We start from the raw sequence: 26,989 nt of genomic DNA, 5'->3' as shown, positions 1-26,989 counted from the left end.
TTCAAGACATAGGTTGCTGTGTATTTGTGGCTTTGAGTTCTCTCTGTCCTATGATTCTAATTATCACCTGTCTCCATTATTATTTTGTGTCTATTTTGTGACCCCCATTAATAGATCAGCACTACCTCTTCGTAACTGTAAAAGCAATGTAAAGTACCATCACCAGTAGGTGAGTTAGACAAGGGAATATTATTATCAACAAAATGGTATGGCTTTTGGAGATGACACGTCTGAGATAGTATTGTGGGTAAGGCTGCCCTTTAGGATCACGGTATCTAGTGTTCTCTCCTTCATATTAACTGTTTGTTGTTACACCGTGTGTCTTTCTAATAGAAGAAACAAAAGCATGTGAAGACGATGAGATGGAAAAGCTCTACAAATCATTAGAGCAGGCTAGTCTATCTCCTCTTGGCGACCGGCGACCTTCCACCAAAAAGGAGTTGAGAAAGTCCTTTGTTAAACGCTGCAAAAATCCATCCATAAATGAGAAACTGCACAAAATCCGCACCCTGAATAGCACGTTAAAGGTAAGATGACTGCAGAGTATGGTTGGACTCTGTGCACGCGAGGAAAAGAAAGGTTGGTTCTGCCAATCGCAGTGATCACCGGTGGGTGGCGGGGAGGGCAGAGAACACAAATACAGTACAGGTGAGATGACCCTGGCATTTCTGAAGCACTAACATCCCCACAGAAGCGCCAGAGGCAGTTTTTCCTCGGTCAGCCTTGGTTTGACCTTCATACCCATATAAAATCTCAAATGGAAAGCTCCTGGGTGGCAAGGCCCATGTGCCTTTTGTTTGTGTCGGGCTTGTTCTGGCTCAATGTGTGTCGATTAGACACAGAGATCATCAATCAGTGATAAAAGGTGGTAAAACAAATAAAACCTTGAGTTTTCAGCTGGTTCATTTATTCCTCTGTGCTGCATTCAGGAGAAAATGTCTAGATTGCCAACTGTAGATACCACAGCCAAGGAACACCATGAGAGGCAGGCGGGGGGTGCGGGGGGGGGGGGGGAGGGGGCGGGAAGCATACATTGTGGTAATAGACTAGCAGATGCTTTCACAATGGAAAGAAGGGATGGCGTACAGGATGTACTGGAGCTATTTTCAGGGCCTCCCATCACTGAAATGGTTCTTTAGGACAAAAGTATTCTGGCTCACATTTAGATTCTAACATGACCAAGGGCAGGCCAGGATGCTTTGTAACATAGTCCCGAATTAGCAGAAGGTTTATACATTCTGAAAAGCCTTGATCGGTCTAGCTATTTAGTTCTGTTGTGTGCATGTCCTTTTGCAATAAGAACTGAAGTCATTTTCCAGGAAGAAATGTCAGCAATCTGAAAGGACAAGGGCACAAAGAGATGACAGAGTGGCCCTTGTTAGTCAGATGTATTTCCCAGTTGGTAAACAGAAGGCACGGATGCACACTGGAAGGCTGCAACAAGAAAGCCAAGAAGGAAAAAGGAAAAGTATCTTTTAATTATACCAAGATATTCCAAATACAAGAACTTCCCTCGCGTTTGATGGTGAAAAGATGTCACGAATTTCCAGCCCACAGTGTGTGCAGGGCTGGTTGGGAGGTGGGCTCATCCAGTGTAAGTTTGTCAGTGTATGTGAGGGTTTTGCTGTCTTGCTTGTTGCTGAGAGTTGATCGTGGTGAAATAGTGTTTAACCTCAAACCGCTGATTGCTGAGTTGCACTGGGGCCAGGCACTGTTGTGGGTCCCTGTACCCCCTGTGTGGGCCACCCTGGATACTGGAATAGTGACAATGGTGAGGAATACAAGCTCAACTCAGGCCAGGGGGAAGCCAGCGGCGGCAGCATGGGATTGAACTGACTACCTGTGGCCATTCCTGTTAAAACAGCACAGAGGCATTTGCCATGCACCAATGGGAAAGACATGGACACATGCGGAAGGGAAAATACTGGCCCTCAGGGAAGTAGATATCCTCCAGAGGCTACGACTCAGGGAGGCCAACATGTAGGAGCATGCACAGCCTCATCCATTTGTCAGAGAAAGAATATGGCCCCCAGACTCACCACAGAGCAAGCAGACCAAAGACCCAGACCTCAACAGAACAGTGACCTGACTGTGGAAGCAAAGGCTTTCCGGGCTCACGGGTTCCTGGGCCCTGTTATTCTCCATTGCGGTGCTCATATAGTGGATGAATTCAGTGACTTTTATACAGTTATCTACCACTAAGTAACCAGGAACCGACTTAAGAGAAGAGACAGGCATTGTTTCCGTTTCTGTCTGTGTGAGTCTCGTGCCTCTAGGTCTCCCGTGGAGGAGGGACTAGGGTGTCAGTGGGGCTTTGGTCCCTTCTCTACCACAGGAGTGTGCCTTTTGTGTTCACCTTGGTTTGGCACAGTGGGCAGATTCGGGAAGAACAGCATAGAGGCTGACAATGACTCTCTGGCCAGCTCTCCACTAGTTCTTGGGCATAGAACGTGGCTTCCTGACGAATAGCCTACCCCGTCTCTTAGGCTCGGTGTACGAATGTGCAGAACCGTTTTGACGCTTTCGTAATGACTGTGTGTATGTGCGTGTTTGTGAAAGGGTGGATAATGGTGGAGTTATGCAAATGAAGACACTCACGGCCCTCTCCTCTCTCTTTTCCAGTGTAAAGAACACGATCTGGCCATGATTAACCAGCTGCTGGACGATCCCAAATTGACAGCCAGGAAATACAGAGAATGGAAGGTGATGAACACCTTGCTGATCCAGGACATCTATCAGCAGCAGCAGACCCCGTCCGCCTCGGACAACACCTCTGAGGAGCTCCAGGAGCCGTCTTCCACCTGTGTGGAAAATTCTATCTGAGACAAAGCCAGGATTCTCCCCCTCTGACCTCTTACCTCGTCCGGCAAACAGCTCTACAAGATGCTGCATTTCCTCCTAGATGAAACCCAGTCTGTCCCTCACCGCCCCCCCTTCGGAGCTGCCCCTTAGGTGAAGACCATCCCCGAAGACAGCAGGGCTTCTTGTCCCAAGTCTGTCACCATGATCAAGACTGGGGTGTTGGTGGTCAGTTGACTAGACTGGTTTCTGTGTTCTACCCGGGGCTCACATCAAGGGGGATGCCGGATGGCACCTGAGTAATGTGTCCTCTGTCCTGGCTTTTGAGAAAATGACAACTTACCACAGACAAGAGATCCGGTGTCATTGGTGATCATGACTCACAGACACACCCTGTGTTCCAAAAGAAGCATGCTAGTGGGTCCTCACTCTGATGACAGTGCCATTCTCCAAGGGACATTTCCAGTGCAGGAATGTTCTCTGTAGAAGTAGGTGGGACAAGATACACGTTGCATCATGGACTAGAAATGTCTCACCTCTTGTGTGAGTAAAGTATGGATCCTTTGTCAGTGGAGAAATTCTTTATGGAGGCTCAGGCCGGGGCATGCTGTAGACTCAACTCAAGAGTCATGTTGATATTTTCCCTTTTCCCAGGTGGAAGACTGTGAGTAATGTTGCTTTTCTTCAGAGCAACCCAGAACAAAGACTCTTATTATAGTTGAAGGCCTCTACTCCCGGCTAACTTCCACAAATAGCTGGCACTCAGCCCGACCAGGAAGACCAGGCTGATGTTGTCTTGGGCTCTGGCGCCTGTCACACGATATGAATTCATACCCAGTTTTCCTGGGATCAACATGGAGAGATGATTCTGGCTTCAGCGTTATTTCTACCTGGGGAAGGGGGAGGAGAGGGGATGCGCACAAATGAACCAAACAACATCAACAATGGAGTTAAATAGGATTGTTTTATTTTTGTATGTTTATGTGTTCCACTGTGTGTTATGTGGACAGCAATCTATGTTTCTTATTTAAATATATTTATAGAAGTTCCAATTATAGTGTTCTCAAAGATGATATACTATTATATGGTTGGTTTGGTAATATAAATTCTGGAAGTATATATACTTTTTGCCTGAGAGAAGTAAGCATAGTATTGATGTACGAGAATTATGTTGCACTATATGCTGTCAGGAATGCTCAGGAAATCCTGTGGGGAAAATATGGAGCATGTGTTGATCATTTCGTCTCTCCAGCTTGCTTGCTCTTTCTCTCTCTTTCTCTTTTTCTCTCTCACTTTCCTCTTCTCCCTCCTTCTCAATCTCTCCAGATCCTGCCCTTAAGTTTTTCTATCCTAAGCCAGCCTCTTAACTAAACCTAAAGCTTTACGACACTTACATCCATAAACTCTAGACCAAATGAAACACAAAATTTAATACAATCTCCTTGCTAAAGAGTATGGGTTTGGGGGTTTGTTATTAAAGCTTGCTCAAAGAAAACCAACTCCGTTTGTCTTCATAGCTTAGCACAATGAAGCTTTCTCATCATGAGAAGAACCATGACCCACCAGGGCCACGGGCCCTCCCTGCCCTCGGAAAGTTGTTGACATGACACACCTCACTATGTCATAACTCTGCAGTTGTGGCTTGCCATTCATGTGGAAATAACCACCCCGTTTGCATCTGTGCATGCAGCGGAAATAGTGGCTGAGTGTTTTCTCCAGCCTAAAATGTCTTCAGTCTCTGTAAACAAGGGTTAAGAAAGAACACAATAGAAAATCCAGAAGGCAGGTTGAAGGAGCTCCAAACATTTTTGATCGGGGGAATTTACTGGTATATTTACTTTGGCCTGTTTTTTTTTATTAATACGAATTTAATTGACCTTTTACCACCCTCATTACAATTCAAATTTAATGTGAAAAACGCCCACTGGGTCCTTTTTCCTCCTTTGTAAATAAATGCTTTCATTAGCTTGAGCTAGGAAGCAGGGATTGCTGACCTGTGGCCTGTGCTCAGGGGCAGAAGGGGAAGGAGGAAAGTGACAGGAAGAGCGGGTGGCGCGTAGGATCCCTGGCGATTTCTGTCTTGGTCTCAAGTCACTTTTCTGGTCTGAGAAAAGTGGGGAAAAGCAATAGATACTGTGCTGTCATGTGTGTCCCCGAAATGGATGTTGGGGTGAAAGGAGAGACCCCTGTACTGGAGGAAGGTGTCCTGTGAAGACCCAGAGCCAGGCTGCCCAGTAAGCAGCCGAGGATCACTGTGCTTCAGCCCCTCCAGACTTCCAGCACTCGCTACAGCCATCAGAACTGTGGCCTTGGACTCTGGGTTTGTGGAAGCGACCTCTCTGGCTGCCCGAGCCTGTAGACCCAGAGGGAGCCTCCTAGGAGACCCGCACCCCTGCTGCCCTGAAAACAAACGCGGAATCCCACATCCTTCTTGCATTTGAGGTGATTCTGTCCCTTTGAGGAATGGCTGCAGTGGCTCAAAGCTCAGAATCCAAGTCCTGGAGAGAATCCTAACTCACACACTCCACCCGAGGATTACGGCTGGAGTTAGATTTCAGGGTGAATGCACGCACGCCTTGCACGCACAGCACTTTGGCCTTTGCAGCCCAGCCCTGACCCTGCCCGCTGCCCCATGGCACTGGGTGACCGGGGTCAGCACTGAGGCTTCTATCAAGTACCTTGGCCAAGGCCCCACCTCAGAGAGCCAGGTGTAAGGGGGAACCTCAGGCCTCTCAGACCCTTGCAGCCTTGCCTCTTTTTTGGCAGAATCCGCAATGCCCCAGTCCTGAGGTGACAGTTGGTCTAAGCTGGGTGCTGTGCTCTGTGTCCAGGGAAAGGACTGACCGGGACCCTGCTGGCCTTGGTGGCTCTCTGCTCAGCCTTCCATGGGAAATCGGAGGGAGCTTCTGGGTTTTCTGGGAACCAAGACCTGACCTGGTCTTTTTCCCTCTGTAAATTGTACCACTGGTTAGTACTGTGAAGCCTTCAGATGAATGACCATCTATGAATGGTGATAGATTTGGACAAATGGAAAGTGCCCGTTCCTCACCCCCCGGAAGCACATCAAGTCATAAATCAGAGACCCAGGTTAGTGATTAAGGGTCAGTGCTCTCATCTTCCTTTCTCAGTCTCCTGGGGGAGGGGGACTTCAAATCGCAAGCTATAATGGACCTGAAACTGACTGAAAGGAAAATATTTTGTAAGTTTTTTACAGAGAGGTGCTATGCTGACGAAAGCCATATTTAAATTTCAGTCAGATTCTTGGTAAGGAAGAGTGACTGTATTTTGCTCTCCCGACACCAACGGCTTTAGTGAGTCAGTTAGGTGAGAGCCAAATGTCATTTTATCTTGAAAGCTGCTGTGACAAGGGAAAGTTGTAGGATGTCTGTCTTCTTTGGTGTAGCAGAATGTGTCACATGACAGAGATTTTCCAATGTCTTTCCTTTGTGATATTTTTGTATACTTACCCACACGAGAAATCAAGTCCTAGAAATAGGAAGCAAGTACTTGCCTAAGATTTTATCCCCCATAATTGACAAGAAAAGCCCTTTAAACTAGATATTTTGCAAACCACATGAAGTGGTAGTGATTATAATAGACCTCCTAGGATGAGACCTCGAACAGCCACAAGCTTTTCTGTGCTGAGACAGGAAATGATTTCTTTGCCTCTTACAGACATCTTGAACTCTTTCCCATATGACCACAATACCACACAGAAAGCATCACAGAGTTCAACCTGAAAAAAAGTTCACATTTCTCTTGATATTTCAGAACTTCATTGCTCTGCATTGACATTTCTTTACCTTGAACCCAAAGGGAAGCATGTACCATGGAGATATTGAACACCCTATAATAAAAACTAGCATTTGCAAGCACCACATATTGTAATCTCTGAGCATGACAGGGATTTGACTTGTAACGCTGCATGGTGTCTGGGGGCAAGATGTACATGTGAAACTAATACCTTAAATTTCATTGTGCTTTTGTTCTTCATTGTCATAGTTGTCGTTGACTCTTTTTGGCTAACTAAACTGATTTAAAAAAAAAAAAAAGGCATGGTTCATTTCTCCTGCTTTATGGTTTTGCGATTGACTTGTAAGGAATAAAAACAAATGAAAATGTATGTAGTACAGTAACGTGGGGAAAAAATTGGAAACATATTACTGGTGTTCAATTGTCTGCCTTGCACAGTTTCTTCCTTAAAGAAAAACAAAAATAAAACAAAATTCTGTAGCTGGGAGGTGCTTAATGGCTGCACTTTGATCTTCTACAAGGGTTCTTGCGCCCTCTGGTGGCTATCTTGAGAATAATTGATTCCAGAAACTTAATTGAAGATAAAACACCTAATTATGTTGGGGGCATCAATGGCAGCAACAGCCGCTGTGGTCTTCAGCGTCTCTTGGCTTACAGGTTTATTTAGATTTATTTAGGTTTATTTATTTAGTATTATATTAGATTTTTTTCAAAATTTCCCAGTGGTCCACAAAATTTAATTTATATCTCTTAGTACCTCTTATCTTTTTTTTTTTTTTTCCCCTTGGAATAAAGGAAACGCAGACTCTCAAAGTCCAGGCTGACAGGTAGAGTCTTATAACCCCAGGTGATTAAATTGCAACTTCTGATATCCACTTTCCCCATTATTCCTAGAGAACTGCATACCTTTAAAACATTCTTGACACGTATGAAGAAATTTTTTTGTTTTGTTTTGTTTTTGTTTTGTACCTCTTATCTTTATGGGCTAACCCCATTCATTTTATTGAGAGATGTTAAAAGAATTTAAAAGAATTGTGACATGAAAGATACAACCAATGACACATACATTTATTAAAACACCTACAATATTTTTAAGGAAAATGAACAAAGAAAATATACAAATAGAAGAGCAGATTGTTTCCAGGCCTCCTGTGGTGTACAGAAATGAAGAATTTTTTCCTACTTCTCTCCCAGTTTTTCTCCTACCAGCTGAGCTGCATCTTCTTTTTCTCCTTTATCTAGCCTCTACCAAGTATTTCTCTCTCTCTCTTACTCTCTCTATCCCCTCTTCTTTCCTTCCTTCCTTCTTTCTTTTTTTTAAAAAACCACTCTTTTTGTCTTAGGCCTGTAAATTTCCCTGATTGCACTTTTCAGAGACCATGATGATATTCTGCAAGTTTCTTTCCTCACTTGCTCTCCTTGCTGCCTAACCTGCCAGTACGGTCAGCTTCAGCGCTAGCGTTAATAAGGTCAGTCTCAGCATGATGTAACTGGGGAAGTGGCAGTTTGGCTGAAAGAGGGAAGCATTGGCACACACTTGCAAAATGGAATTGGCCAGCTGACAGGAAGCCAGGACACAACACCTGGAGGGAGATCCCGAAGGAACAGGTTGACCAAGGAGTATGAGCAGAATACCAGGCTAGATAGAGCACGTCACACCAGGCTTCAGATACGGATGTCCTATCAGGAGTCCAGAAAGACAGGCCTAAAACGCTCCCAAGATGGCGCTCCTTTGGAGCCTGGCAAAAAAGCATGGCCTCACATTCTACAAAGTAGAGACGTTAGAACCGACAAGGGATGCTATGGAGGAGGGATCCACAGGCTGAGAGAAGTAGGCAAAAGGCTCCTCAAAGGAGAATCAGAAGCGCACCAGTTGAAGACGCGTTGTAGGACTCCCCCAAGATGCCATCAAGGCAATGGGAATGGGAGGGTGAGGCGGCCGCCAGCCTCATTGGAGGCTTCCGGCGCTGTTCTCTGGAGGCTGTGCTTGCCAGTGGAAGACACCACCAAGGAAGAGAAACTCTTTCCCAGCAAGGGGGATGAGGGACTTCTGGCACACTAGCGGCCAGGGAGCAGCACTTAGAGAGTCAGAAGTCAGGTGGTGGACAGAGAATCGCTGTCTCGGGTAAGGTTTGAATGGCAAGGGTGCCGGCCATTCAGCTTTTGGGAAATGATAAGAGCTCATGATCTTCTAGAGATAAGACACCTAGGAGCCAAGAAACATTACACGATATTCTTGGGATCTCCCAGAAAGTTTTCAGAGTAGGACATGCAGAAAACCGAAGTCAGCTTCTTCAAGAGAGAGTCTACAATCCCATGATTGGTCTCTAGACCTCAGCCATAAGAAGAGGCGATCTCCCACAAGGAACGGTTAAGCTACAGGCCATCATGTTCTCAGCCCTGCTCAATGCACCATTTCAACAAAGCTTCTTCTCCCTGGCTCTTTTTAGGTCGCCTGACCTGAGACTGTTGTCACGGCTGTATGTGTGTCTTTCATATATGGAGTCCTTTTGGTCCTATGTTATGGGAGGATAAGTTCAATATGCCCAGTAAGAATGGCACATTGAAGGCGATATATTTCTCCTGGTCAATAGTCTGTAAGCTCTGACAATGAAACCAGAATGCAAATTGCCTTTTGTTGCTTCATGTGTCATGTTAACTTAGGACCTAATCTCCTATGGAATATCAGATCACACAGCACATCCGGTGCACTGATTTTATGTCTTATGCATTAAAGGTGTCATTGCACACCTGAAAAACTTTGGTGGGAATGGAAGTGTTCACATTAGCGTCACAGATTAGTAACTGGAGTCGACTGTATGAAATCTCCTCTCCCACCTTCTTTATTTAGATGTCCAAATTAGGGCAATATCTTTCTCTCTAGTAAGACAGTGCTTTGCAGAGAGGCCCACTGAAATATTCCCTGATCACTAGGCCATTTTACCAAGGAAAATGCCATATGCTTTGTTTCTGGTATGATGCTTGTAGATCTTATGAATCAAGGTTCTTTTTTCCTTCTTATCTATGGATGCTTTAGTACTATTTGTTGAAAATTATTTCCTTCCATTGAATTGATTTCAACCTTTGTCATAAGTACGTCTGGTTTATTTGTCTGTCTATTTCTGGTTCTCTGTTCTGTACATTTGATCTCTATCTATGTCCCTTTGTACCACAGTTTGATTATAAATAAGTATTGAAATAGGGCAGATTGCTTCCTCCCACTTTCTTCCTCTTTTTCAGAATGCCTTAGCTATTTTTGTTCCTTGCCCTTTTGCGTAAAATTTAGAATAATCTCGTCTATGTATTATATCTTAGAAAAATCCTTGCTGTGAATCTAACAGGATTTGCATTGGGAGGACTAACATGTTTTAAACGTTGAATAGTTCAACCTACAAACCCTGTGGCATTATTTGGTAATCCCATGCCTAGAACAACCTGCCCAGTCAAAGGTGTCATGGTAACGTCTTTGTACAACTTCATAAAGATCATAAAAGTATAATTAAGAAAAAGTGGAGATCTGGGAAGGTGGCTCAGTGGTAGAGCGCTTGCCTTGCATGCATGAGGCCCTGGATTTGATTCCTCAGCACCACATAAGCAGAAAATAAAAGCTGGAAGTGACGCTGTGGCTCAAGTGGTAGAGTGCTAGCCTTGATCTAAAGAGCTGAGGGACAGCGCCCAGGCCCAGAGTTCAGGCCCCATGACCCCTCCCTCCCCCAAAAAAGAAAAAGTGGAAGCCAGGCTCTAGTGGCTCACACCTGTAATCCTAGCTACTTAGGAGGGTGAGATCTAAGGATTATGGTTTACAGCCAACCTGGACAGGAAAGTCCATGAGACTCTTATTTCCAGTAAGCCACTTAGAAAACCAGAAGTGGGGCTGTGGCTCAAGTGGTAGAGCACTTGCCTTGAGCTGAAAAGCTGAGGGATAGCGCCCAGGCCCAGAGTTCAAGCCCCATGACCAAAAGAAAAAAAGAAAAGAAAAGAAAAAGTGGATTATAGAAACTTGGCTGCTAAGTTCACAATAACCAGGGACTCAGAAGACTCAGAGAGAGGGTCTTGGTCTGAAAGAGTGGTGGTGGGGGCCGAGGAGAACCCAGAACGTGTGGACCAGGAGGAAGATGACTCTTTCCACTTAGGGAGATCTCTTGAGCTCCCCACACCGGTATTCCTCAATTTACCACGAATGAGTGTTGTACATGTCTGTTAGGTTAACCCGTAAGTATTTCATATTTCAGCGATTATAAATGGTATTGCATTTTTAATTTTGGGGGCCCCAGGTCCATTACAAGTATATAGAAATAAATATGGTTGATTTTTGTGCGTGCTTATTTTGACTCCTGTGATTTTCTTGTCCAAAAATGGTTTTCTTTTATTTTTTAAATAAAGATTTCTTGGGATTTTCTACACAATCATGTCATCTGAAAATGGATAAGGGTTTTTTTTTCCTTCTTCTCTGAGCTGTATGACTTTTTATTTTGCTGTGTAGAGTAGCAAGAGTGGCCTCCTTGGCCTTGCGCTCAGCCTCATTCTCAGCCTTTGCAAAAACATTCAGCTGTTCAGCAACTTGTGTTGTTTTTCAGTGGATGTTTATTATCAAGTTGAAGAATATCTGTTACCAAATTGACTTGTCCTTTGTCAGCGTGTGTAGGGTGAATGGGAGTTACATTTTGCCAAGTGAATTTTTTTGCGTTGATTAATAGAGTCATTATGTTTTCTTCTCTGACACAATGGCTTTTGGTTTATTTATTTATTTTTTTGGGGGGGTCTGGTCCTGGGGCCTGAACTCTGGGCCTGGGTGTGCTGTCCCTTGGCTCTTCAGATCAAAGCTAGTGCTCTACCACTTGAGCCACAGCGCCACTTCCAGCTTTTTTCTTTTTGCTTATGTGGTGCTGAGGAATCGAACCCAGGGCCTCAGGCATGCAAGGCAAGCGCTCTACCACTGAACCACCTTCCCAGCCCTGGTTTATTCTTGAATAGCAAACAAACCTCACATTTCTGGAATAAGCTCCTGTTCATCATTGTGTAATAATGCTTTTCATATACAGCTGAATTCCTTTTGTTAATACATTTCTATATCCATGAGGGTTACTGGTCCGTAAACTTACTTTCTGCTAATCTTTAGCTGGTTTTGTTATGAGTGTAACAGAAATGATAGAAAGCAAATTAGTAGTTTTCTCTTATTCTCTGGGAGAGATGTATGGAATTGGTGTTAACTCGTCTTTAAATAGGCAGTAGAATTGTCTAATAGTATTTTTTCGGGCATGAAGATAATTGGTTTTCTTTTCTTTCTTTTTTTTTATTTTGGGTCCGGTCATGGGCCTGAACTCTGGGCCTGGGCGCTGTCCCTCAGCTCTTCAGCTCAAGGCTAGCGCTCTACCACTTGAGCCACAGTGCCACTTCCGGCTTTTTTCTTTTTTTGCTTATGTGGTGTTGAGGAATCGAACCCAGGGCCTCAGGCATGCAAGGCAAGCGCTCTACCACTGAGCCACCTTCCCAGCCCCGATAATTGGTTTTCTAGGGGATATTTGCCTTATCTGTTTCATATTGAGTGAGTTGTGGCAGTTTGTGATTTTGTTATGTGGATTTCTCATCCTTTCAGTGTCTGTGGGGTCTGTGCTGATGACTCTTGATGTTGTTATTATATAATAATTATAATGTTATTTCTGCTATTGCCAACATATATCTTCTCTCCTTTTCCCCTTTTTTGTCTTGCTCAGGTGTGACCATTTCTTTTCATTGGAGACTCTCAGCTGAGACTGAGGGAACTAACAGAGCTTAGACATCCAAAGGCTAGAAGTTTCTGGAGAGGGTCAAAGATTGGTGGAGTGATGACAGGTCCAGAGTGGAAGAGATTTGCAGGTTCTGTGCTTTTCAAGTGCCTGAGGACCTAGGGAGTGATGAGAAATCTCATGATTCCTTGGGTGCCACGGGTCTGCCCACAAGCCTCCTGTGAAATCTGGTCCTAAGCCGGGCCACCAGCAAGGTCTCTGGGCTGGGACGGACGTTGATGCCCCAGGATAATGTCAGATCTGAGACTGCCTGGTGTCCCACCACCCCCAGCCCCATCAAGGCCTCTAAGAGGCAAGAACTCAGTAGCGAAGTCTGGGAAGGACTGGACTTTTGGATGCAAGTGGGTGTAAGGCAACTCACGGCAATATTTGTCTTCTCATGTAGAGTGCGATGTTCTGTGTGCAAGAGTGCACGTTCTAGATGCATTAGTTTACAAGAATTAGCTCCTGTCCTCTAAATGAGAAAACAAAACCAAGGCTCGGAGTAGTTACATGCTTTGGCCCCAATCATGTATCTAGGAATGTTGGAAGTGAATTTAATTCCAGTTGGGGAGCACTGAATCCTAACCACTAGACAGACCACCAAGGAGTGTTAAGGATATCTTTGCCTTCATTCCTCTGGCTTGAACAAACTCTTAGTACTGGAGAGTGGAGGCTGAGTGTTGGGCCATGGGTTCAATCTTGACTCTACCAGTGTCTAAAGCTGGCATAAAACTAGCATGTGATGAGTCATTATCCAGTTGGTTTGACCACAGGAGGGAAGCATCTGTACAGTTAGCAACAGCAAAGTAAATCAGTTTGCAGAAGGGGCTCCCACCTCTAAGAAGGGGGTCAAAGGGCAGGGAGCAGATGCTGGTACCCTCTTCGAGCCGATCAGGTTCTTGAATCTTCCACGGACTTCTCCTTGCATTCTCAGGCGGGTGGCACAGAGACTTCAGAAGGCACACCGGCACCCGCTCCTCAAATAGAAATGGATGAGCGTTATATTATTTTTAAGGTTGACGGTGAAATAAATCATAGGTCTGGGAAGTGTGTGAGTTTGAAAGTTGAGGAGTTCTTAAAGTCGAACTTCCTCTGGGAAGGATAAAAGCTGCAGTTCTTTTGTGCAGTAATGACAGACTGTCAGTGTCTGTCTGTTTGCCTGACTCCCATTCACTGAATAAAAGCTGGTAATTGCTAATTGCATCTAGAAGAAAACTGACTCATAGGCTGAGAGCGCCTTGCATATCAATGTTCCGGGCCTAGGAGCTGGTTTTATCTCCAGGGCAGGGAACATGGCGCCAGAAACCTGCACTCTGGCTTCCTCAGCTGCCTTCAGCTTAGACTGCTTCGAGTGTGATTTCCCTCGGAAATTTAAACTGTGACAGTTGGCTCCCCGTTCCTGCTTCTGTCCATTTTGGCCTGCAGATCATATCTCCCTTTTGGTGAAGAGGGGAACAGATGAAAGACATCAGTTGGAATTTCTAACAAGTGACGTGCAGGCTAGGGACACTCTTGCCAGGGTTCTGAAATGTCTTTCACTGTGATGGTTTTTCTGCAAGTGCGTTAGCTAGATCACACACTCATGACCGAATGCTAGACCAGCTCCAGACATTGGAACGCTGTTTCTTTACTGAAGGAGAATCTGACGGATGGATCACAGTTCAGAGGTGTCTTCCTGACTTGTCAGTGATTTGGGTATGGATGGAGCTGCAAACAGAGCGCTGCTCAAAAGCCGGCTGCCCTGTGCTGGTGACACTGTAGCTCTTCTAAGGTAATTTCTCCGGATCGCCATGTGCACCATGCTGAAGAAATTTTATAGGCAGGAGATGGTCACATCTCAAAGAGCTTGAGACGAATTGCAATGGGAAACTACTTGGGAAGGGCTAACCTGCTCCTGATCTCTCCACCACTGGACATGTCCCCTCCTCTTCCCATCGCTGTGTGCTCGCTGAACTCTTACACCAGCTACAGGAGTCTAGAAGGCCCACTCTTTCTAGAAGGCTCTCTGTCCTCCATAAGCAGCGCTACTTGTTCCAGCCAACGCTCGGCTCTGAACACACAGCGCCCAGACCCAAGCGGAGCAGGACCCAAGCATTGGCACTTTTTTATTATACACAATCAGGGAAACCTAAAGCGTGACCAGAATGAGACTCACTTCTGTTCACTTCTAAGAACGAGCACATCAAATACTCTGAAAGATTTTTTTCTTCTTCAGTGATTCTGAGGGTAGAACTCATAGCCTCCACCGGTGGAAGCATGGCCTTTAGTTGTCTTTTTGTTTGCTTTAAATTATTATTTGATTTTTAGTCATATCAATTAGTCACACAAAGGAATTTCATTGTGACATTTCTATACAGGTGTGTAATACACTTGGACGGATTCCACCCCTCCACTCATTTTTCTCAGATAGTATGCTGGATTTTGCCTGGCTAGCCTGCCTATGATCTTCTTATCTCTGCTTCCTGAGTCGCTGGGATAACAGGGCTGTGCTACCACACCCCCACTTGTTTTGAAAATTGGGGGTTTCAGGGCTGGGAAGGTGGCTCAGTGGTGGAGCGCTTGCCTTACATGCATGAGGCCCTGGGTTCGATTCCTCAGCACCACATAAGCAGAAAAATCTGGAAGTGGGGCTGACGCTCAAGTGGTAGAGCGCTAGCCTTGAGCTGAAGAGCTGAGGGACAGTGCCCAGGCCCAGAGTTCAGGCCCCACAACCGACCAAAAAAAAAAGAAAGAAAGAAAATTGGGGGTTTCACCAACTTTTGACTTGGGCTGGCCTCAGAGTGTTCTCCTTCTACCTCTGCCTCCTGAGTAGCTGGGACTGCAGGGATTCCAACTCCATTATGTTTTATTTTTGATGTGACACAGCCTCCCATGCTTTTATGACAGCCAGCTATGAATCAGAGGACGCTTCAAGGACAGTTCAGAAATTGACCAGACCCCAGCCAACACAGGCTCTAGGGTGAAAAATTAGAAGTTCGTTTCATGATTCTCCCTGGCGGGAGTCACAAGAGTTCCCTTCTTTCACGGAGCCACTCAGGAGCTATTTCCGAGTTTAGTTCCTCAAGAACCCAAGGTCACTGCAGCTGAAGTCTCAGGGACTGAAATCTCTGAAACCATGAGGCCAAAAATATATCCATCCTCCCTTGAGGATGCCAAGTTTGGTCAATACACCTAAAGTCAACCAAACTATTGGCCATTCCTCCCTTACCTCATTTACCATTTTATTTTAATCATAACCCCTGCGGTCTTTCCTTCCTGCAGAAATTAATAAGCTAATGCAAGGCAAAATTTACATGGAGATGCAAAGGTCCAAGAACAGTGAAATCAATCTTGAAGACAAAGACATTGGAGGACTCATAGTGCTAGTGAGTGCAGACTGACTCTCAAGCTATAGGATCTGAAGCAATGTCTAGCGAGCTGTGGGGCATACAAAGCAGAAAAAGAGCACTCCACATAAGGTTCCTGGGTGAGGGTGTATATAGGTCACAGCAAAGTGAGGAGAAATATACTTTCCAATCAACGCCCACCAGGTCAGCTCTGAGAGCGGGAAAAGATACTTGAAGGTTTTGTGTCTGTAAGATTCACAAAGAATTTCTAAGCCAATAAACTATAGCATAGAAGAGGACAGAAGGCACATTAGTGGTATAGTCACTCCAAGAAGGAAGGCTCCTACCTGGGCACCAGTGGTTCACGCCTGTAATCCTAGCTACTCAGGAGGCTGAGATCTGAGGATCATGATTCAAAGCCAGCCCAGGCAGGAAAGTCCGGGAGACTCTTATCTCCAATAAACCCCTAGAAAACCAAAGTGGGTCTGTGGCTCAAGCGGTAGAGTGCTTGCCTTGAGCTGAAGAGCTGCGGAACAGCATGCAAGCCCAGAGTTCAAGCCCCACAACCGACAAAAAAAAAAAAAAAAGGCCCCTGGGTGTGGTGGGAAGGGACCTGACATCATTAGAGAAAAACCATTCAAACGTTTTGAGCAGCAGCAGATGGCAATAAAAGTGTACATTAAGAAGTTGCATTTGGTAATATTCTCCGTACATTTTTCACATATCAGCACACAGTTTTTTTCTCCCCAAATCATCCATATTAACTAAACTCTATTTAGTAAGTAATCTGGAGTTGTGTAGTTACTTTGAAAGAATTCTTTTCTTACAATAAAGTATTTTCATGTTCAGACTACTGACACATTAAGAAAAAAATTGTTCGAGTTTGATGTAAATCTCTCCCCATTGAACTCCTTTGTTTCTTACGATTTTATTGCTTAAAATGTCAGTAGCATGTTTACTTTTGAAAAGTAGGCTCGTCATGAATGCAGATATCCATATTTTCAACTGGGTAGTATATAGCCGCTGATTTTTCCCCCCTCTGCCTGGTTTGTTTGGTAGTCTAGCTTAAGAAGTCATAGTTGTCCAGGGATAAGGGTAGCAAATTTATATGTAACTCACAAAGGCAAAAAGTCTACTTCTTTTAATTGCACTGAAATTCTTTTTCAGGATTAAAGTCATCATAATCCTCGGGCTCTTGGTCTACATGCAACATGTATCTAGAGAGTATTCTTTGTAAACGATCAGTTATTAGGTGAGAGAAATAAAGACAAGTAAAATTAGCTTTGCATCACTATTAAGTTTGCTTTATTAATCATATATACACACACATACAATCTTACATGCAAAACATCACAATACAGCACAAAATGTTTGTAGATTCTGGCACATCAGGAGTAATACACTGAAAAAAATTTATATACATATATATTTACATTCAGCTATCTTAAATAGTCAAAGAGGAATAATGCAAAAATAATTTAGGAATGGGCTGGCTGTTTGACAGACTGGTTAATATTTTGATCCACATATGAGATCATAAGTAGATGGAATACGAGATTATTTTAAATGGTACATTTGGCCATATTGTTCTACATGGAATGTGTATAAGGTAAAAAAGAGAAGCTTAAAAATGTATGAAATGAGAGCGTAGTCTCAACTACAAGTGAACACAGGTGTTTTTTTTTTCCTCTAGTAAGAAGAAGCCTTTATGATAGCCATTATAGTGAACACACAAAACTAAAATATTTAAAGGAAACATCCAGGTCATCAAAATGAAAAGAATGTTGTAGATTTGTAAACATTCTTCCTTGTGCACGAGCCTAACAAAGAATTCATGTATTTGTCTGTTTTTCTGGCAGGGGCATAGTGGTGAAATGTGGATTTCCAGGGAAATATTTTTGAAAGGTAGATGCGGGAGCAATTCTTAATAAACTCTAGAAGCAAGCTGTGATTGCTGTTATATTTATGGATTTCATACTGTTTTGAAAGATGAATTTTCATCTACTTGTACACAAAATTGGTTAAGGTATTTAGACACTTTTCATGTAACAGCTGACATTTCCACATTGTCTTCAGCTAGGCAGACAACTGTAAATGAAGACGTGACCCTGCCACTGCCCCAGAGTCTCTGGTCACGCCGCCTCTCTGCAGGACCTCAGCCTTCTTGTCATTCCTGGCTGAAGGGAAGTGATGAATTCCACCCTTCTTCCCTTCCCTGCATGCTCGCCAGAGACTAATGGGTAGAAGCCTTGACTGTGGAGGTTACATTCAGCTCAAAGCTACGGACGAAACCAGGAACAATTCTGTAACCATTTCTATTGTGAGGGAGGAAAGTACTATATGGACAAGAGTCTGCTTACTATAATTGAACTTCATTAGGGAATTTATACAAATAGAATCTTAATAGGATTTTGATAAATGGGTTTTTTTTTTTTTGCCACTGAAACATAACAGGTGTTTTTTAGATTAGATGTTATTAGTTACCTAAATTGCAGATTTAACTAAAAACTAGTTTATTTGCTAAATTGAGTGGAGATGTTTCAGGTTTTTAATAAATCTCCTTTGTACAACTACTTAAGATAATAATAAAAGTTAAAATATATCAGATTTTTTAAAAAAAACATAGTACATTGTCATAGTACATTCTTCTCTCCAATAGCAGACAGTATCTCTGGACAGCAAATGTGTATCATCAAGGTTACAAAAATATCTAATGACAAGTGACATAAACCTACTGTTTAGACTGACAGCTTTTATATAAAAAAAAACCTGTTTATTTGCTACATTGGATAGAGATGTTTCAACTTCTTGTTATAAAGCTTGCAAAATAGTCTCTTTGTTCATATAACAAAATGAGGAAAAAATAAAATGAGAACAAGATTATTTCCCATTTTAAATTAAAACTGTTAAAAAAAGTTCAGAAAATACATAATCGAGGGAGGGAAGGATGATTTAGTGGAGAATGACATTTCTCTTTTGAAATTCTTAACATAGGTATACATATATTTCCTTTGTATTTGTTAAGTATTTTCCCATATATCATTTCATGTAATGGTATTGATACCATTTTTTTTCAACATGTAATAGAATATTCACTTGGTATACAGCAGGAATACACATATGTATTAATATTTCTAACTTAATTCCTATTCGTGAGGGTTTATATTCCAACATTCACATAGTTGTGATCAACATGAAAAATTTTAAAGGAGTATTGTTATAAATAATGGCACTGAATTTTACAAGTTCAGATGTTGTGATAATTCATACGTTTTCAACGAAGTCAAGCTTGTGTACAGAAAACAGAATGATTTCAACTTCCAATTGAGACTGATGTACAGAAGATATAGTTGAAAGAAAATAGAAAGAAATTGTATTTCAGGAAGTGGCGCTGTGGCTCAAGCAGTAGCGCTCTTGCCTTGAGCTGAAGAGCGCAGGGACAGTGCCCAGGCCCAGAGTTCAAAAAAAAGAAAGAAAGAAAGAAAGAAAGAAAGAAAGAAAGAAAGAAAGAAAGAAAGAAAGAAAGAAAGAAAGAAAGAAAGAGAGAAAGAAAGAAAGAAAGAAAGAAGGAAAGAAAGAAAGAAAGAAAGAGAAAAAAAAGAAAAAAGAAATTGTATTTCAACTTTCATTTTATTCCTAGAAGACCAATGTAAATAAGGAGTTTGCAAGTCGTTTATTGATTCTGGAGTTTCAATTAAGAAAGATAAGCCCTTAATACATTTGGTTTCTTGATGGCTTTCTATTTTGATCACAATTAACATATTATTTCTGCGAGTTCTTCTCTGGTGTCTGTGAGCATGACCCAGGTAGATACTCATATATGTGGAAGAGTGTTAAGAAACCTGGTGGTTTATTTTAAAGTATGACTCAAAGGCAAAGCATCTGATTAGTAGCCATTAAAGAATGTCACAGGGTCATGGGAGCTTTGAGAGGCTGCAACACTATTCCCATGTGCTGAGCTGCTGTTTATCAGACCTTGAGTTAAATAAACATGTTTCAAGAATACACACCAAACTACTTTTCCAAATGAATGCTTGGGTTGTTTTTTTGTGAGAAGTAAACTTCACATCAAAAGTGGTATTGACATTCCAGTTTCCATTGTGGGTTCTATTTGTATGTGGGAGTTCTATTTGTATGTAGGAGTCTCCAAATGCTATCTGAGGTTGAGGAGAGGTTCTTTTGGCTTCAAAATGTTATAAAACATAGAGATAGATGGAAGGTCCTAATCTCTTTGATCATGGTCAGGTCAAAATAGCTTATGTTAATACATTGATTCTAACATCATTTGCAAAGAAATCTGTGTACTCTGCAAAAATCTAGCCAGAAGAAACAATTTGCAATTTACACTCGATGTCAGAAATAACAGAGCCATTCCCTGGCAGTTACCACTCAGAGGGCTCCTGCTCCTTCCCCCTCAGCTCTCCAGACTTTCCCCCCTTGATGATGTCTTCAGAAGCTGTTTCTGGTGGTCTCTAAGTGAGAAATTGTCTGCTTTGAGATGAGCCAGCATGATACTTGAGCTGTTTTCAGAATCAATAAGACAACAGTCACCAAAATTGATCTCTAAATTTTCTACGGACAGTTTCAGCCTTATGAAATAAATGATGCTAAAGATAATTAAAAAGGAGCAATCCATATTCTTAGATGCACATCGGCACACATATATCCTACCGCGATAACCTCAATGGCTGTTCCACACACTTCTCACATTTCACTTGAATGTCTTGAAGTTAATACATCACTGACAGTGAATGGAACACCAGTCGTTATTTAAAAAAATTATTTTTGGTTGGTTGTGGGACTTGAACTCTAGGCCTGGGTGCTGTCAGCCCAAGGCAAGTGCTCCACCACTTGAGCCACATCGCCACTTCCAGTTTTCTGGTGCTTAATTGGAGATCAGAGTCTCATGGACTTTCCTTGCCCTGGCTGGCTTTGAACCTGAATCCTCAGATCTCAGCTTCCTGAGTAGCTAGGATTACAGGTATGAGCCACCAGCCAGGCAACTACTCAAGATTTTATAATTTGGTTATAATAAAATTTGACTAGGTGGAAGGAGTTCATTTCAAAAGTTAAAAGGAATTATGCAATCAGCACTAACTCCATCCCTGTTTCATTGCTCAATAAATGGATGGAGTTTATGTAAGCAGCAACCACAAATCCTTACCGAAAAAATCTCCATTCAGGTCTTTAGGTTTACCCCAAATTTTCATATTGTTATAAAAATCCAATTCACGCACATGTTTTGTGCAATTGATTCATCCATAGCAAGGAAATTCTGAGAACACTTGTGAGATTACTATTTGTAATACCGAGTTTGTAAGTCCCGAAAATAACCTGTTATTGGAATCTAATTTATATAGATGCAGTGGCTTGCATGGAAAGTACCATCTGGGTAGGAGGCCTATAAATTCTCTCTATTCCCTTGAGAAATAAGGGCCCTGAATTTCCATAAAGCAAATGAGTTCTGCAGTTCATACAGCAGTGATCAGTAGCAGCTCCCCACTGAGTCAGAACAAGGGTGAGCCTGGGGGCAGATGGGAACAAATTGTATCACAGCCAAAGAGAGTAACAAGAAGCCTTGTTATTTTCCTGCTTCGGGAATGGACTCCTGCAGAGGCAGGGGTGGGCATTAGGAGTCAGGTTGACCCCCTGCGGAGAGGCAGGAGAACCGCAGCAGCCAATGGCTTACTTAGGATACTAGGACAGTGGATGCTGAATTCTGACTGGTTGGCTGGTCAAAATGATGGAGGAGGGCTGGGAAGGTGGCTGAGTAGTTAGAGTGCTTGCCCTGCATGCATGAGGCCCAGGGTTCGATTCCTCAGCACCACATAAACAGAAACAGTCAGAAGTGATGCTGTGTGACTCAGGTGGTAGAGTGCTAGCCTTGAGCTGAAGAGCTGAGGGACAGTGCCCAGGCCCAGAGTTCAAGCCCCACGACTGACAAAACAAAAAAAAGGAGGAAAGGGAGCCTGTCCCAGGAGAAATGGGTAATGTGGGAAGTCCACCATGATATCAAGCTACCCACATCTCCCTTGGCACGGTTTTCTTCCTGCACTGGTCATTGCAGAAGGAAATACATTCAGCAGAGAAAGTAGAGGAAAGTCTGGAAGGTTCTAAGGAGAAGACATTCGTTTAAGGGTTGACATTTCAGGGAAAAGTAAAAAATCTTCAACACAACGGTAAGAAACGAGGACAACCAAAATACCTTGAAAACAAAAAGCAGGCAAGCAAGCAAACAAAAATTCTCAAAAAGTAGCAGAGAAGGAATGACATTCAGGGAGCCCGGACAAGAGAGACAGGGAGGAGCCTGGCTTCTGCAATAACCTCGTAGGTGTTTTTGCTCTCCTCAAAATGAAGAAAAATAATCATGGTTCCTTTTTCCCCCAGGACACTCCTTTATTCTCTTGGGCAATGAAACAGGAACACCAGGCCACCCGAAAGTAATCTCCTCTTCCTTCTCTCTGTAATTAAAGCAGTTTTTCTGTGCTTAAGTTAACCAGGCTCTTTCCTGCTGTTCAGTGTTTATGACAAGGCCCAGTCTCACAGTCTCACCCGGACTGCTAGGAAAACAAGGCCTTATTTCCTTTCCTCCTCCTCCTCTCCTCTGTCTGTCTCAGTTGATACCACTTCTCTCATTTTCATGTTATAACACTGATAATCATGGAAATTTCTTGACACTAGTGGGTAATGCCCATTAAAGGAAGCATTTATAGATCTGATGCAACGCAATGGAAGTTGCACTGAAAGCAAGTGGATGGTAACATTAAGGTAGGTTCTTTAAAAAGTCAAATAGTAAGGGAAGAAGGAGGAAGTTGTAGGCAATACTTAAAAACACCTTTTCCTCAGCGTAAAAACGTGCAGCACTGGAGTGCACTGGCCATTGATTTGTGGGTAGAGATGGGAGGGAGGGAATGGGGGAGAATAAGGGAACAGACAACAGTATGCGAAAGGAAATATACGTATTACTTGACATATGTACAAGTAACCCCACTATATCACCTCTAAAACAACAATCAAGTTCATTAGAAAACAAACAAAAACCCTTTTCCTCAAAAGGTTTTCTGGTTGATCAACATTCCTGTTAAGGTCCACGTGACAATCTCAAGAGGAATTTTTCCTGTTTCCAGCACAGCTTCTGTGCCACCTCTCTGAAACCGTAAAGCTGATGCAGATTTGTTTCTCTGTCCGAAACACATACATTGCTCAGAATATCATATCATTAGCTGGAGTTTCAGCACGTAGCCTTTGTGCATTCACACAGACTTAGGTTTTAGAAGCACGGTGGTGAGGTGACACAAACCATACATTAGACAGGAAATAGCTCACAATGGCAGAAACCCACTGAGGTGAGCAGATCAAGACACCTTCCGTCACCACAAACACGGTGAGTGTCTATCTATCTGAATGAGATATAATTAACATTAGCCACTCCTTCAAAACCAAACATGAAAGTCATAGTACCTGAAAAGTATAAATACGTCTATGCTGACACTAAAACTTATGGATCCATTCTGATAACCTTTGAGTGTTGTTTTATACTAACAAAGGAATAGTAACACTCTCTGTCTGTCTCTGTCTCTGTCTGTCTGTCTGTCTCTGTCTGTCTGTCTGTCTGTCTGTCTGTCTGTCTGTCTCTATGTTATTGTTGCTATTCCATTAAGGACAGAAGATTTCCTGAAACTCTGGGCTATAAAACTATCATGTGTAGTTGCTTTCACCCATCTGTGGCCTGTCTTATTGCTGATCCAATAGATGCTATACAGTATTTTCCACTTTCAAAGATTGCTACCCGATGCCAATCAATTCTAGTGGTAGGATCACAAAACCAGTCAGCTTCCATCTTCCTCTCTTACTTATGACTGGTTCTGTGTGGTTCTACTTGTATATGGCAGCAGAGAGTTATTATAATTTCAACCCATGAGGCTGTTTGGGATGTGACCATTCACACCACAGACATACTAAGTTTGCAGAAATTGAGAGAGAAAGGGGAATTTCTGCCTGGCCCCTGGAGAGATCATAGGACTTGAAGACGAGATTTCTAAGCTTTACGTTAAGGGTAGGTTGGCTGTGAAATACAAACACAAACCTGACTCAAAGCGCAGAGGAAGCTGTAAATCTCCAAAACTTAGATCGGAAGTGCAGATTTTAGTGCATTTCTCACTGCAAGCTCATAGGAAATGTGAAGTGAGTTGAAAAAGCATATTATTAAGTTTGTACTAAATATGTAATGAGAAGAACCCTGGGAAATTGATCTTTCTCACAAAAAATGCCCTAGAAGCATCCTTTCATATAACTCAGTCAAGAGGTACTTTCAAAGATCGATACAGTTAATTTCAATGTCTTTCTTGAGTGTTAAAGCACATACAACACTTATTCAATGGTTTTGAAAAGAACCTTGTTTTAGGACGCACTTTCAGTCCAACCCAACCCAAAACTCATAGTCCTAAGTCTCAGTATCATTGGTCTTTGTGTTTGTAATGTGAGTGCCCAAGGCACAGTAATATTGGTTGAATAAATTGAACTTGACCTTCCTGCTCCTGCTTTAGAAAATGTCATGATGTTACACAAGAATCTGAGCATTGCTCACACTGTAGCACATGAAATATTATTTGAGTTTGCTTACTTACTAAGCAACGAATGCATACCATTCCTTACAATTTTTATATTTCAGTGGCCATAGAAAATAAACACTGTAGGTTGAAATTATTTCTAGCTAAATTCAATTGGTTCTTGGCTAGATGTCCCGAAGTAGGGCCTTTACTGGACATTTGCTTTAGCTCTTCATAATAGTGGTCTTAGGTACAATAGGAATGCTCTATTCCATATGGATCCTGAACCATTCAGGATTCTTGGTGATGTCACGTCAACTGGGGTTAGAAGAAGTTCTTTTTGGAGTCTGTGCCAAAGGCCATCTCAACAATGGTTTCCTACGATTTTCCCAAGTTAACTATTTCCTTTTTCTGTTCCATTTCTTTTCCTTTCCTTTTCCCTTTTCCTTTCCTTTTCCTCTCCCTCCCTCCCTCCCTCCCTTTCTCCCTTCCTCCCTCCCTCCCTCCCTTTCTTCCTTCCTTCCTTCCTTCCTCCCTCCCTCCCTCCATCTCTTTCTCCCTTCCTTCCTCCCTCCCTCCCTTCCTCCCTTCCTCCCTCCCTCCCTCCCTCCCTCCATCCCTTTCTCCCTTCCTCCCTCCCTCCCTCCCTTCCTCCCTTCCTCCCTCCCTCCCTCCCTCCCTCCCTTCCTTCCTTCCTTCCTTCCTTCCTTCCTTCCTTCCTTCCTTCCTTCCTTCCTTCCTTCCTTCCTTCTCCTGCTTCCTTCCTTCTTTCCCATCTGGGTCTCACCTCCCCCTTTCCTTTCCTTTGTAGTAACTGGTGCAGAGGGAAGAGTGCAGAAGCAATATGGTGGTGAAGGCTGAGTCTGAGGGAAGAAAGGTCCCCAAATGCCTTGACCTAGGTAAACTAGAATGCCTACTACAAGTCATCAGGTAAAGCAGCAAAACTCTCCCCTTCATGCCTGCAGTCTGCATTCCTGGAACACCAGACTAGGAAGAGACTTCATCCTTAAGTGAAAAAATGAAACAAGAAGAAACAAGGCCGAACCTTACATTTTTAAAAATCAGATTTCACTGAAGACATATTCCCCCCATGGAATATCATGTTATTGATGTTGATTCCATATTATTTACTCTCAAATGTCTTATATTTAAAACGAACCTGTTCATTGTGTATTGTATGTAGCATCTAAGAGATAACATGGAACATATATCCCATTTGTGGAAAAAAAATGGATCAAGTTCTGCATAAAAACTAAGTTGCTTTCAACTCATGCTAGATAATTCATACTAAGAGTGTGTCATTAGACAAAAACAATGATAGCTGAGAAAGAGCCTAATGAGTAGAAAGCAGTACAATGCCATCCCTTGAGAGAATTCTTGTCATCATAGTGTCATAAAAGCCATAATTTCCTCCCTAGTACTTACATGCAAATATTTCATTTGTCTCTTAATGTGTTTCATTCATATTATCCCTTTAAAATTCTCAATCATTTTTAAGGCTCTAGTTGACCAGAAAATTAAAACATTAAACATAAAGCAAATATACTTTGGGATATCACATTGGAGGAATGGATGAAGTTATTGGGGACAAACACAAGGTGCTTTCAAAAGGAAACATTAAAGCACTTATCTTTTCTTTTGTTTTTTCCTTCTCTTCTAGTGGATACATGGGTTGGGTTCACATAATTACAACTGATCATTTGTATAGGAGTGAATTCTGTTATTCTGATCCATGCTAGCTGTCTTCCGGAAGCATTGCTTTTGATGTCTAGTTTCTATTTGTGCCTTGTTAGATTGGTGACTATCATACAGTTGAAAATTCTGTCAGTTTGCAGACTCAGAAATGCTCATAAGGGAACCAGAAATCTTGGATCCTATTTCCACTTCCATAGATAACATCTCCATGGGAGTCACTTCAGACTTCATTCATTCAATCCCTGCTACCAGAAGCTCAGTGGGAGGCTGTCCACACCAAGCAAATAAAATGGTAGAAAGGCAAATCTCAACTGCATGGCATAACAAAGAAAATCAGTCCAAGGGGAAAACTGTCTTAGAGAAACCATGTAAGTTTGACATTTACAGAGGTTATCTTGACATTAGCAGAGTTTAAGGAGATCAGAATATTGGTGACGACTATATGTATATATAGTATGCATATATACACACAAATCTTCAAGGAAATAGTTTAGAACTACTGTTAATACTTTACGTCCAAGGTACCTAGAGGATGAAGCAATAGATCACACATGTCCTATATGGCCATTTGAATCTGTCTTGTGATTAAGTTTATTAAGTCCATGTTTGTTGGTTTTTGAAATCATTGGAACTTTCTTGGCACTCCACAAAAATATCTGTCATCTTGCTACGTTGATTTTAAAGGCATCAGTATTGTGAGCTGAATTTTTCTGTTTTTCTCTTTTCTTAAGAAAAATTACATGAAAAGAGAGAATGCAGCATGGAGAAACTGTAGAGAATGAAGAAGGTATCGGTGTGGATGAAGAGGTGAGCTCACTGGCTGACCTATTGAACTAGACCCTGCAGAATCGTCAGGAGAGAGTAAGGGAATGACACAGTGAAAGCTGTTAGAAAATACTGGAAGCAAGGTGGAGAATCCCCTATGTAATGCTCAGAAAGTGTTTTTGGTGCAGAATCAACCATTGTGCTGCTGACAGACACATGATTGGGTGCAGGTTTCCTTTCAAGTTCATCTTTCCATTTGCACATATATGGAGCTAGGTGAGTAACAGTGCTGTCTACACGAACAGCACAAAGCCAAGAAATAGAAGTGCTACCA

At 42.6% G+C, this 26,989-nt stretch overlaps 2 protein-coding genes across 8 annotated transcripts in view; one reads left to right on the top strand and one right to left on the bottom strand.

Moving 5' to 3' along the window:
* Ipcef1 (interaction protein for cytohesin exchange factors 1) overlaps positions 1 to 7,027 on the top strand; it is a 151,669-nt gene extending 144,642 nt beyond the window's left edge. For all 7 annotated transcript variants that reach the window (XM_042677906.1, XM_042677826.1, XM_042677772.1 and 4 more), the window contains 2 exons: positions 334 to 527; positions 2,623 to 7,027. In XM_042677906.1, the coding sequence (XP_042533840.1) occupies positions 334 to 527; positions 2,623 to 2,823 (395 nt within the window). In that variant the 3' untranslated portion in view covers positions 2,824 to 7,027. The remainder of the gene's footprint in view (positions 1 to 333; positions 528 to 2,622) is intronic.
* Positions 1 to 26,989, bottom strand: part of Oprm1 (opioid receptor mu 1) — a 125,961-nt gene that overhangs the window by 53,726 nt on the left and 45,246 nt on the right. The window lies entirely within an intron of this gene.

The sequence above is a fragment of the Dipodomys spectabilis genome, unplaced genomic scaffold (genome assembly GCF_019054845.1).
Source record: "Dipodomys spectabilis isolate Male_0828 unplaced genomic scaffold, ASM1905484v1 ptg000001l, whole genome shotgun sequence".
Classification (NCBI taxonomy): domain Eukaryota; kingdom Metazoa; phylum Chordata; class Mammalia; order Rodentia; family Heteromyidae; genus Dipodomys; species Dipodomys spectabilis.
The sequence above is the reverse complement of the archived record's forward strand: the minus strand, read 5'-3'. Positions and strand labels throughout refer to the sequence as shown.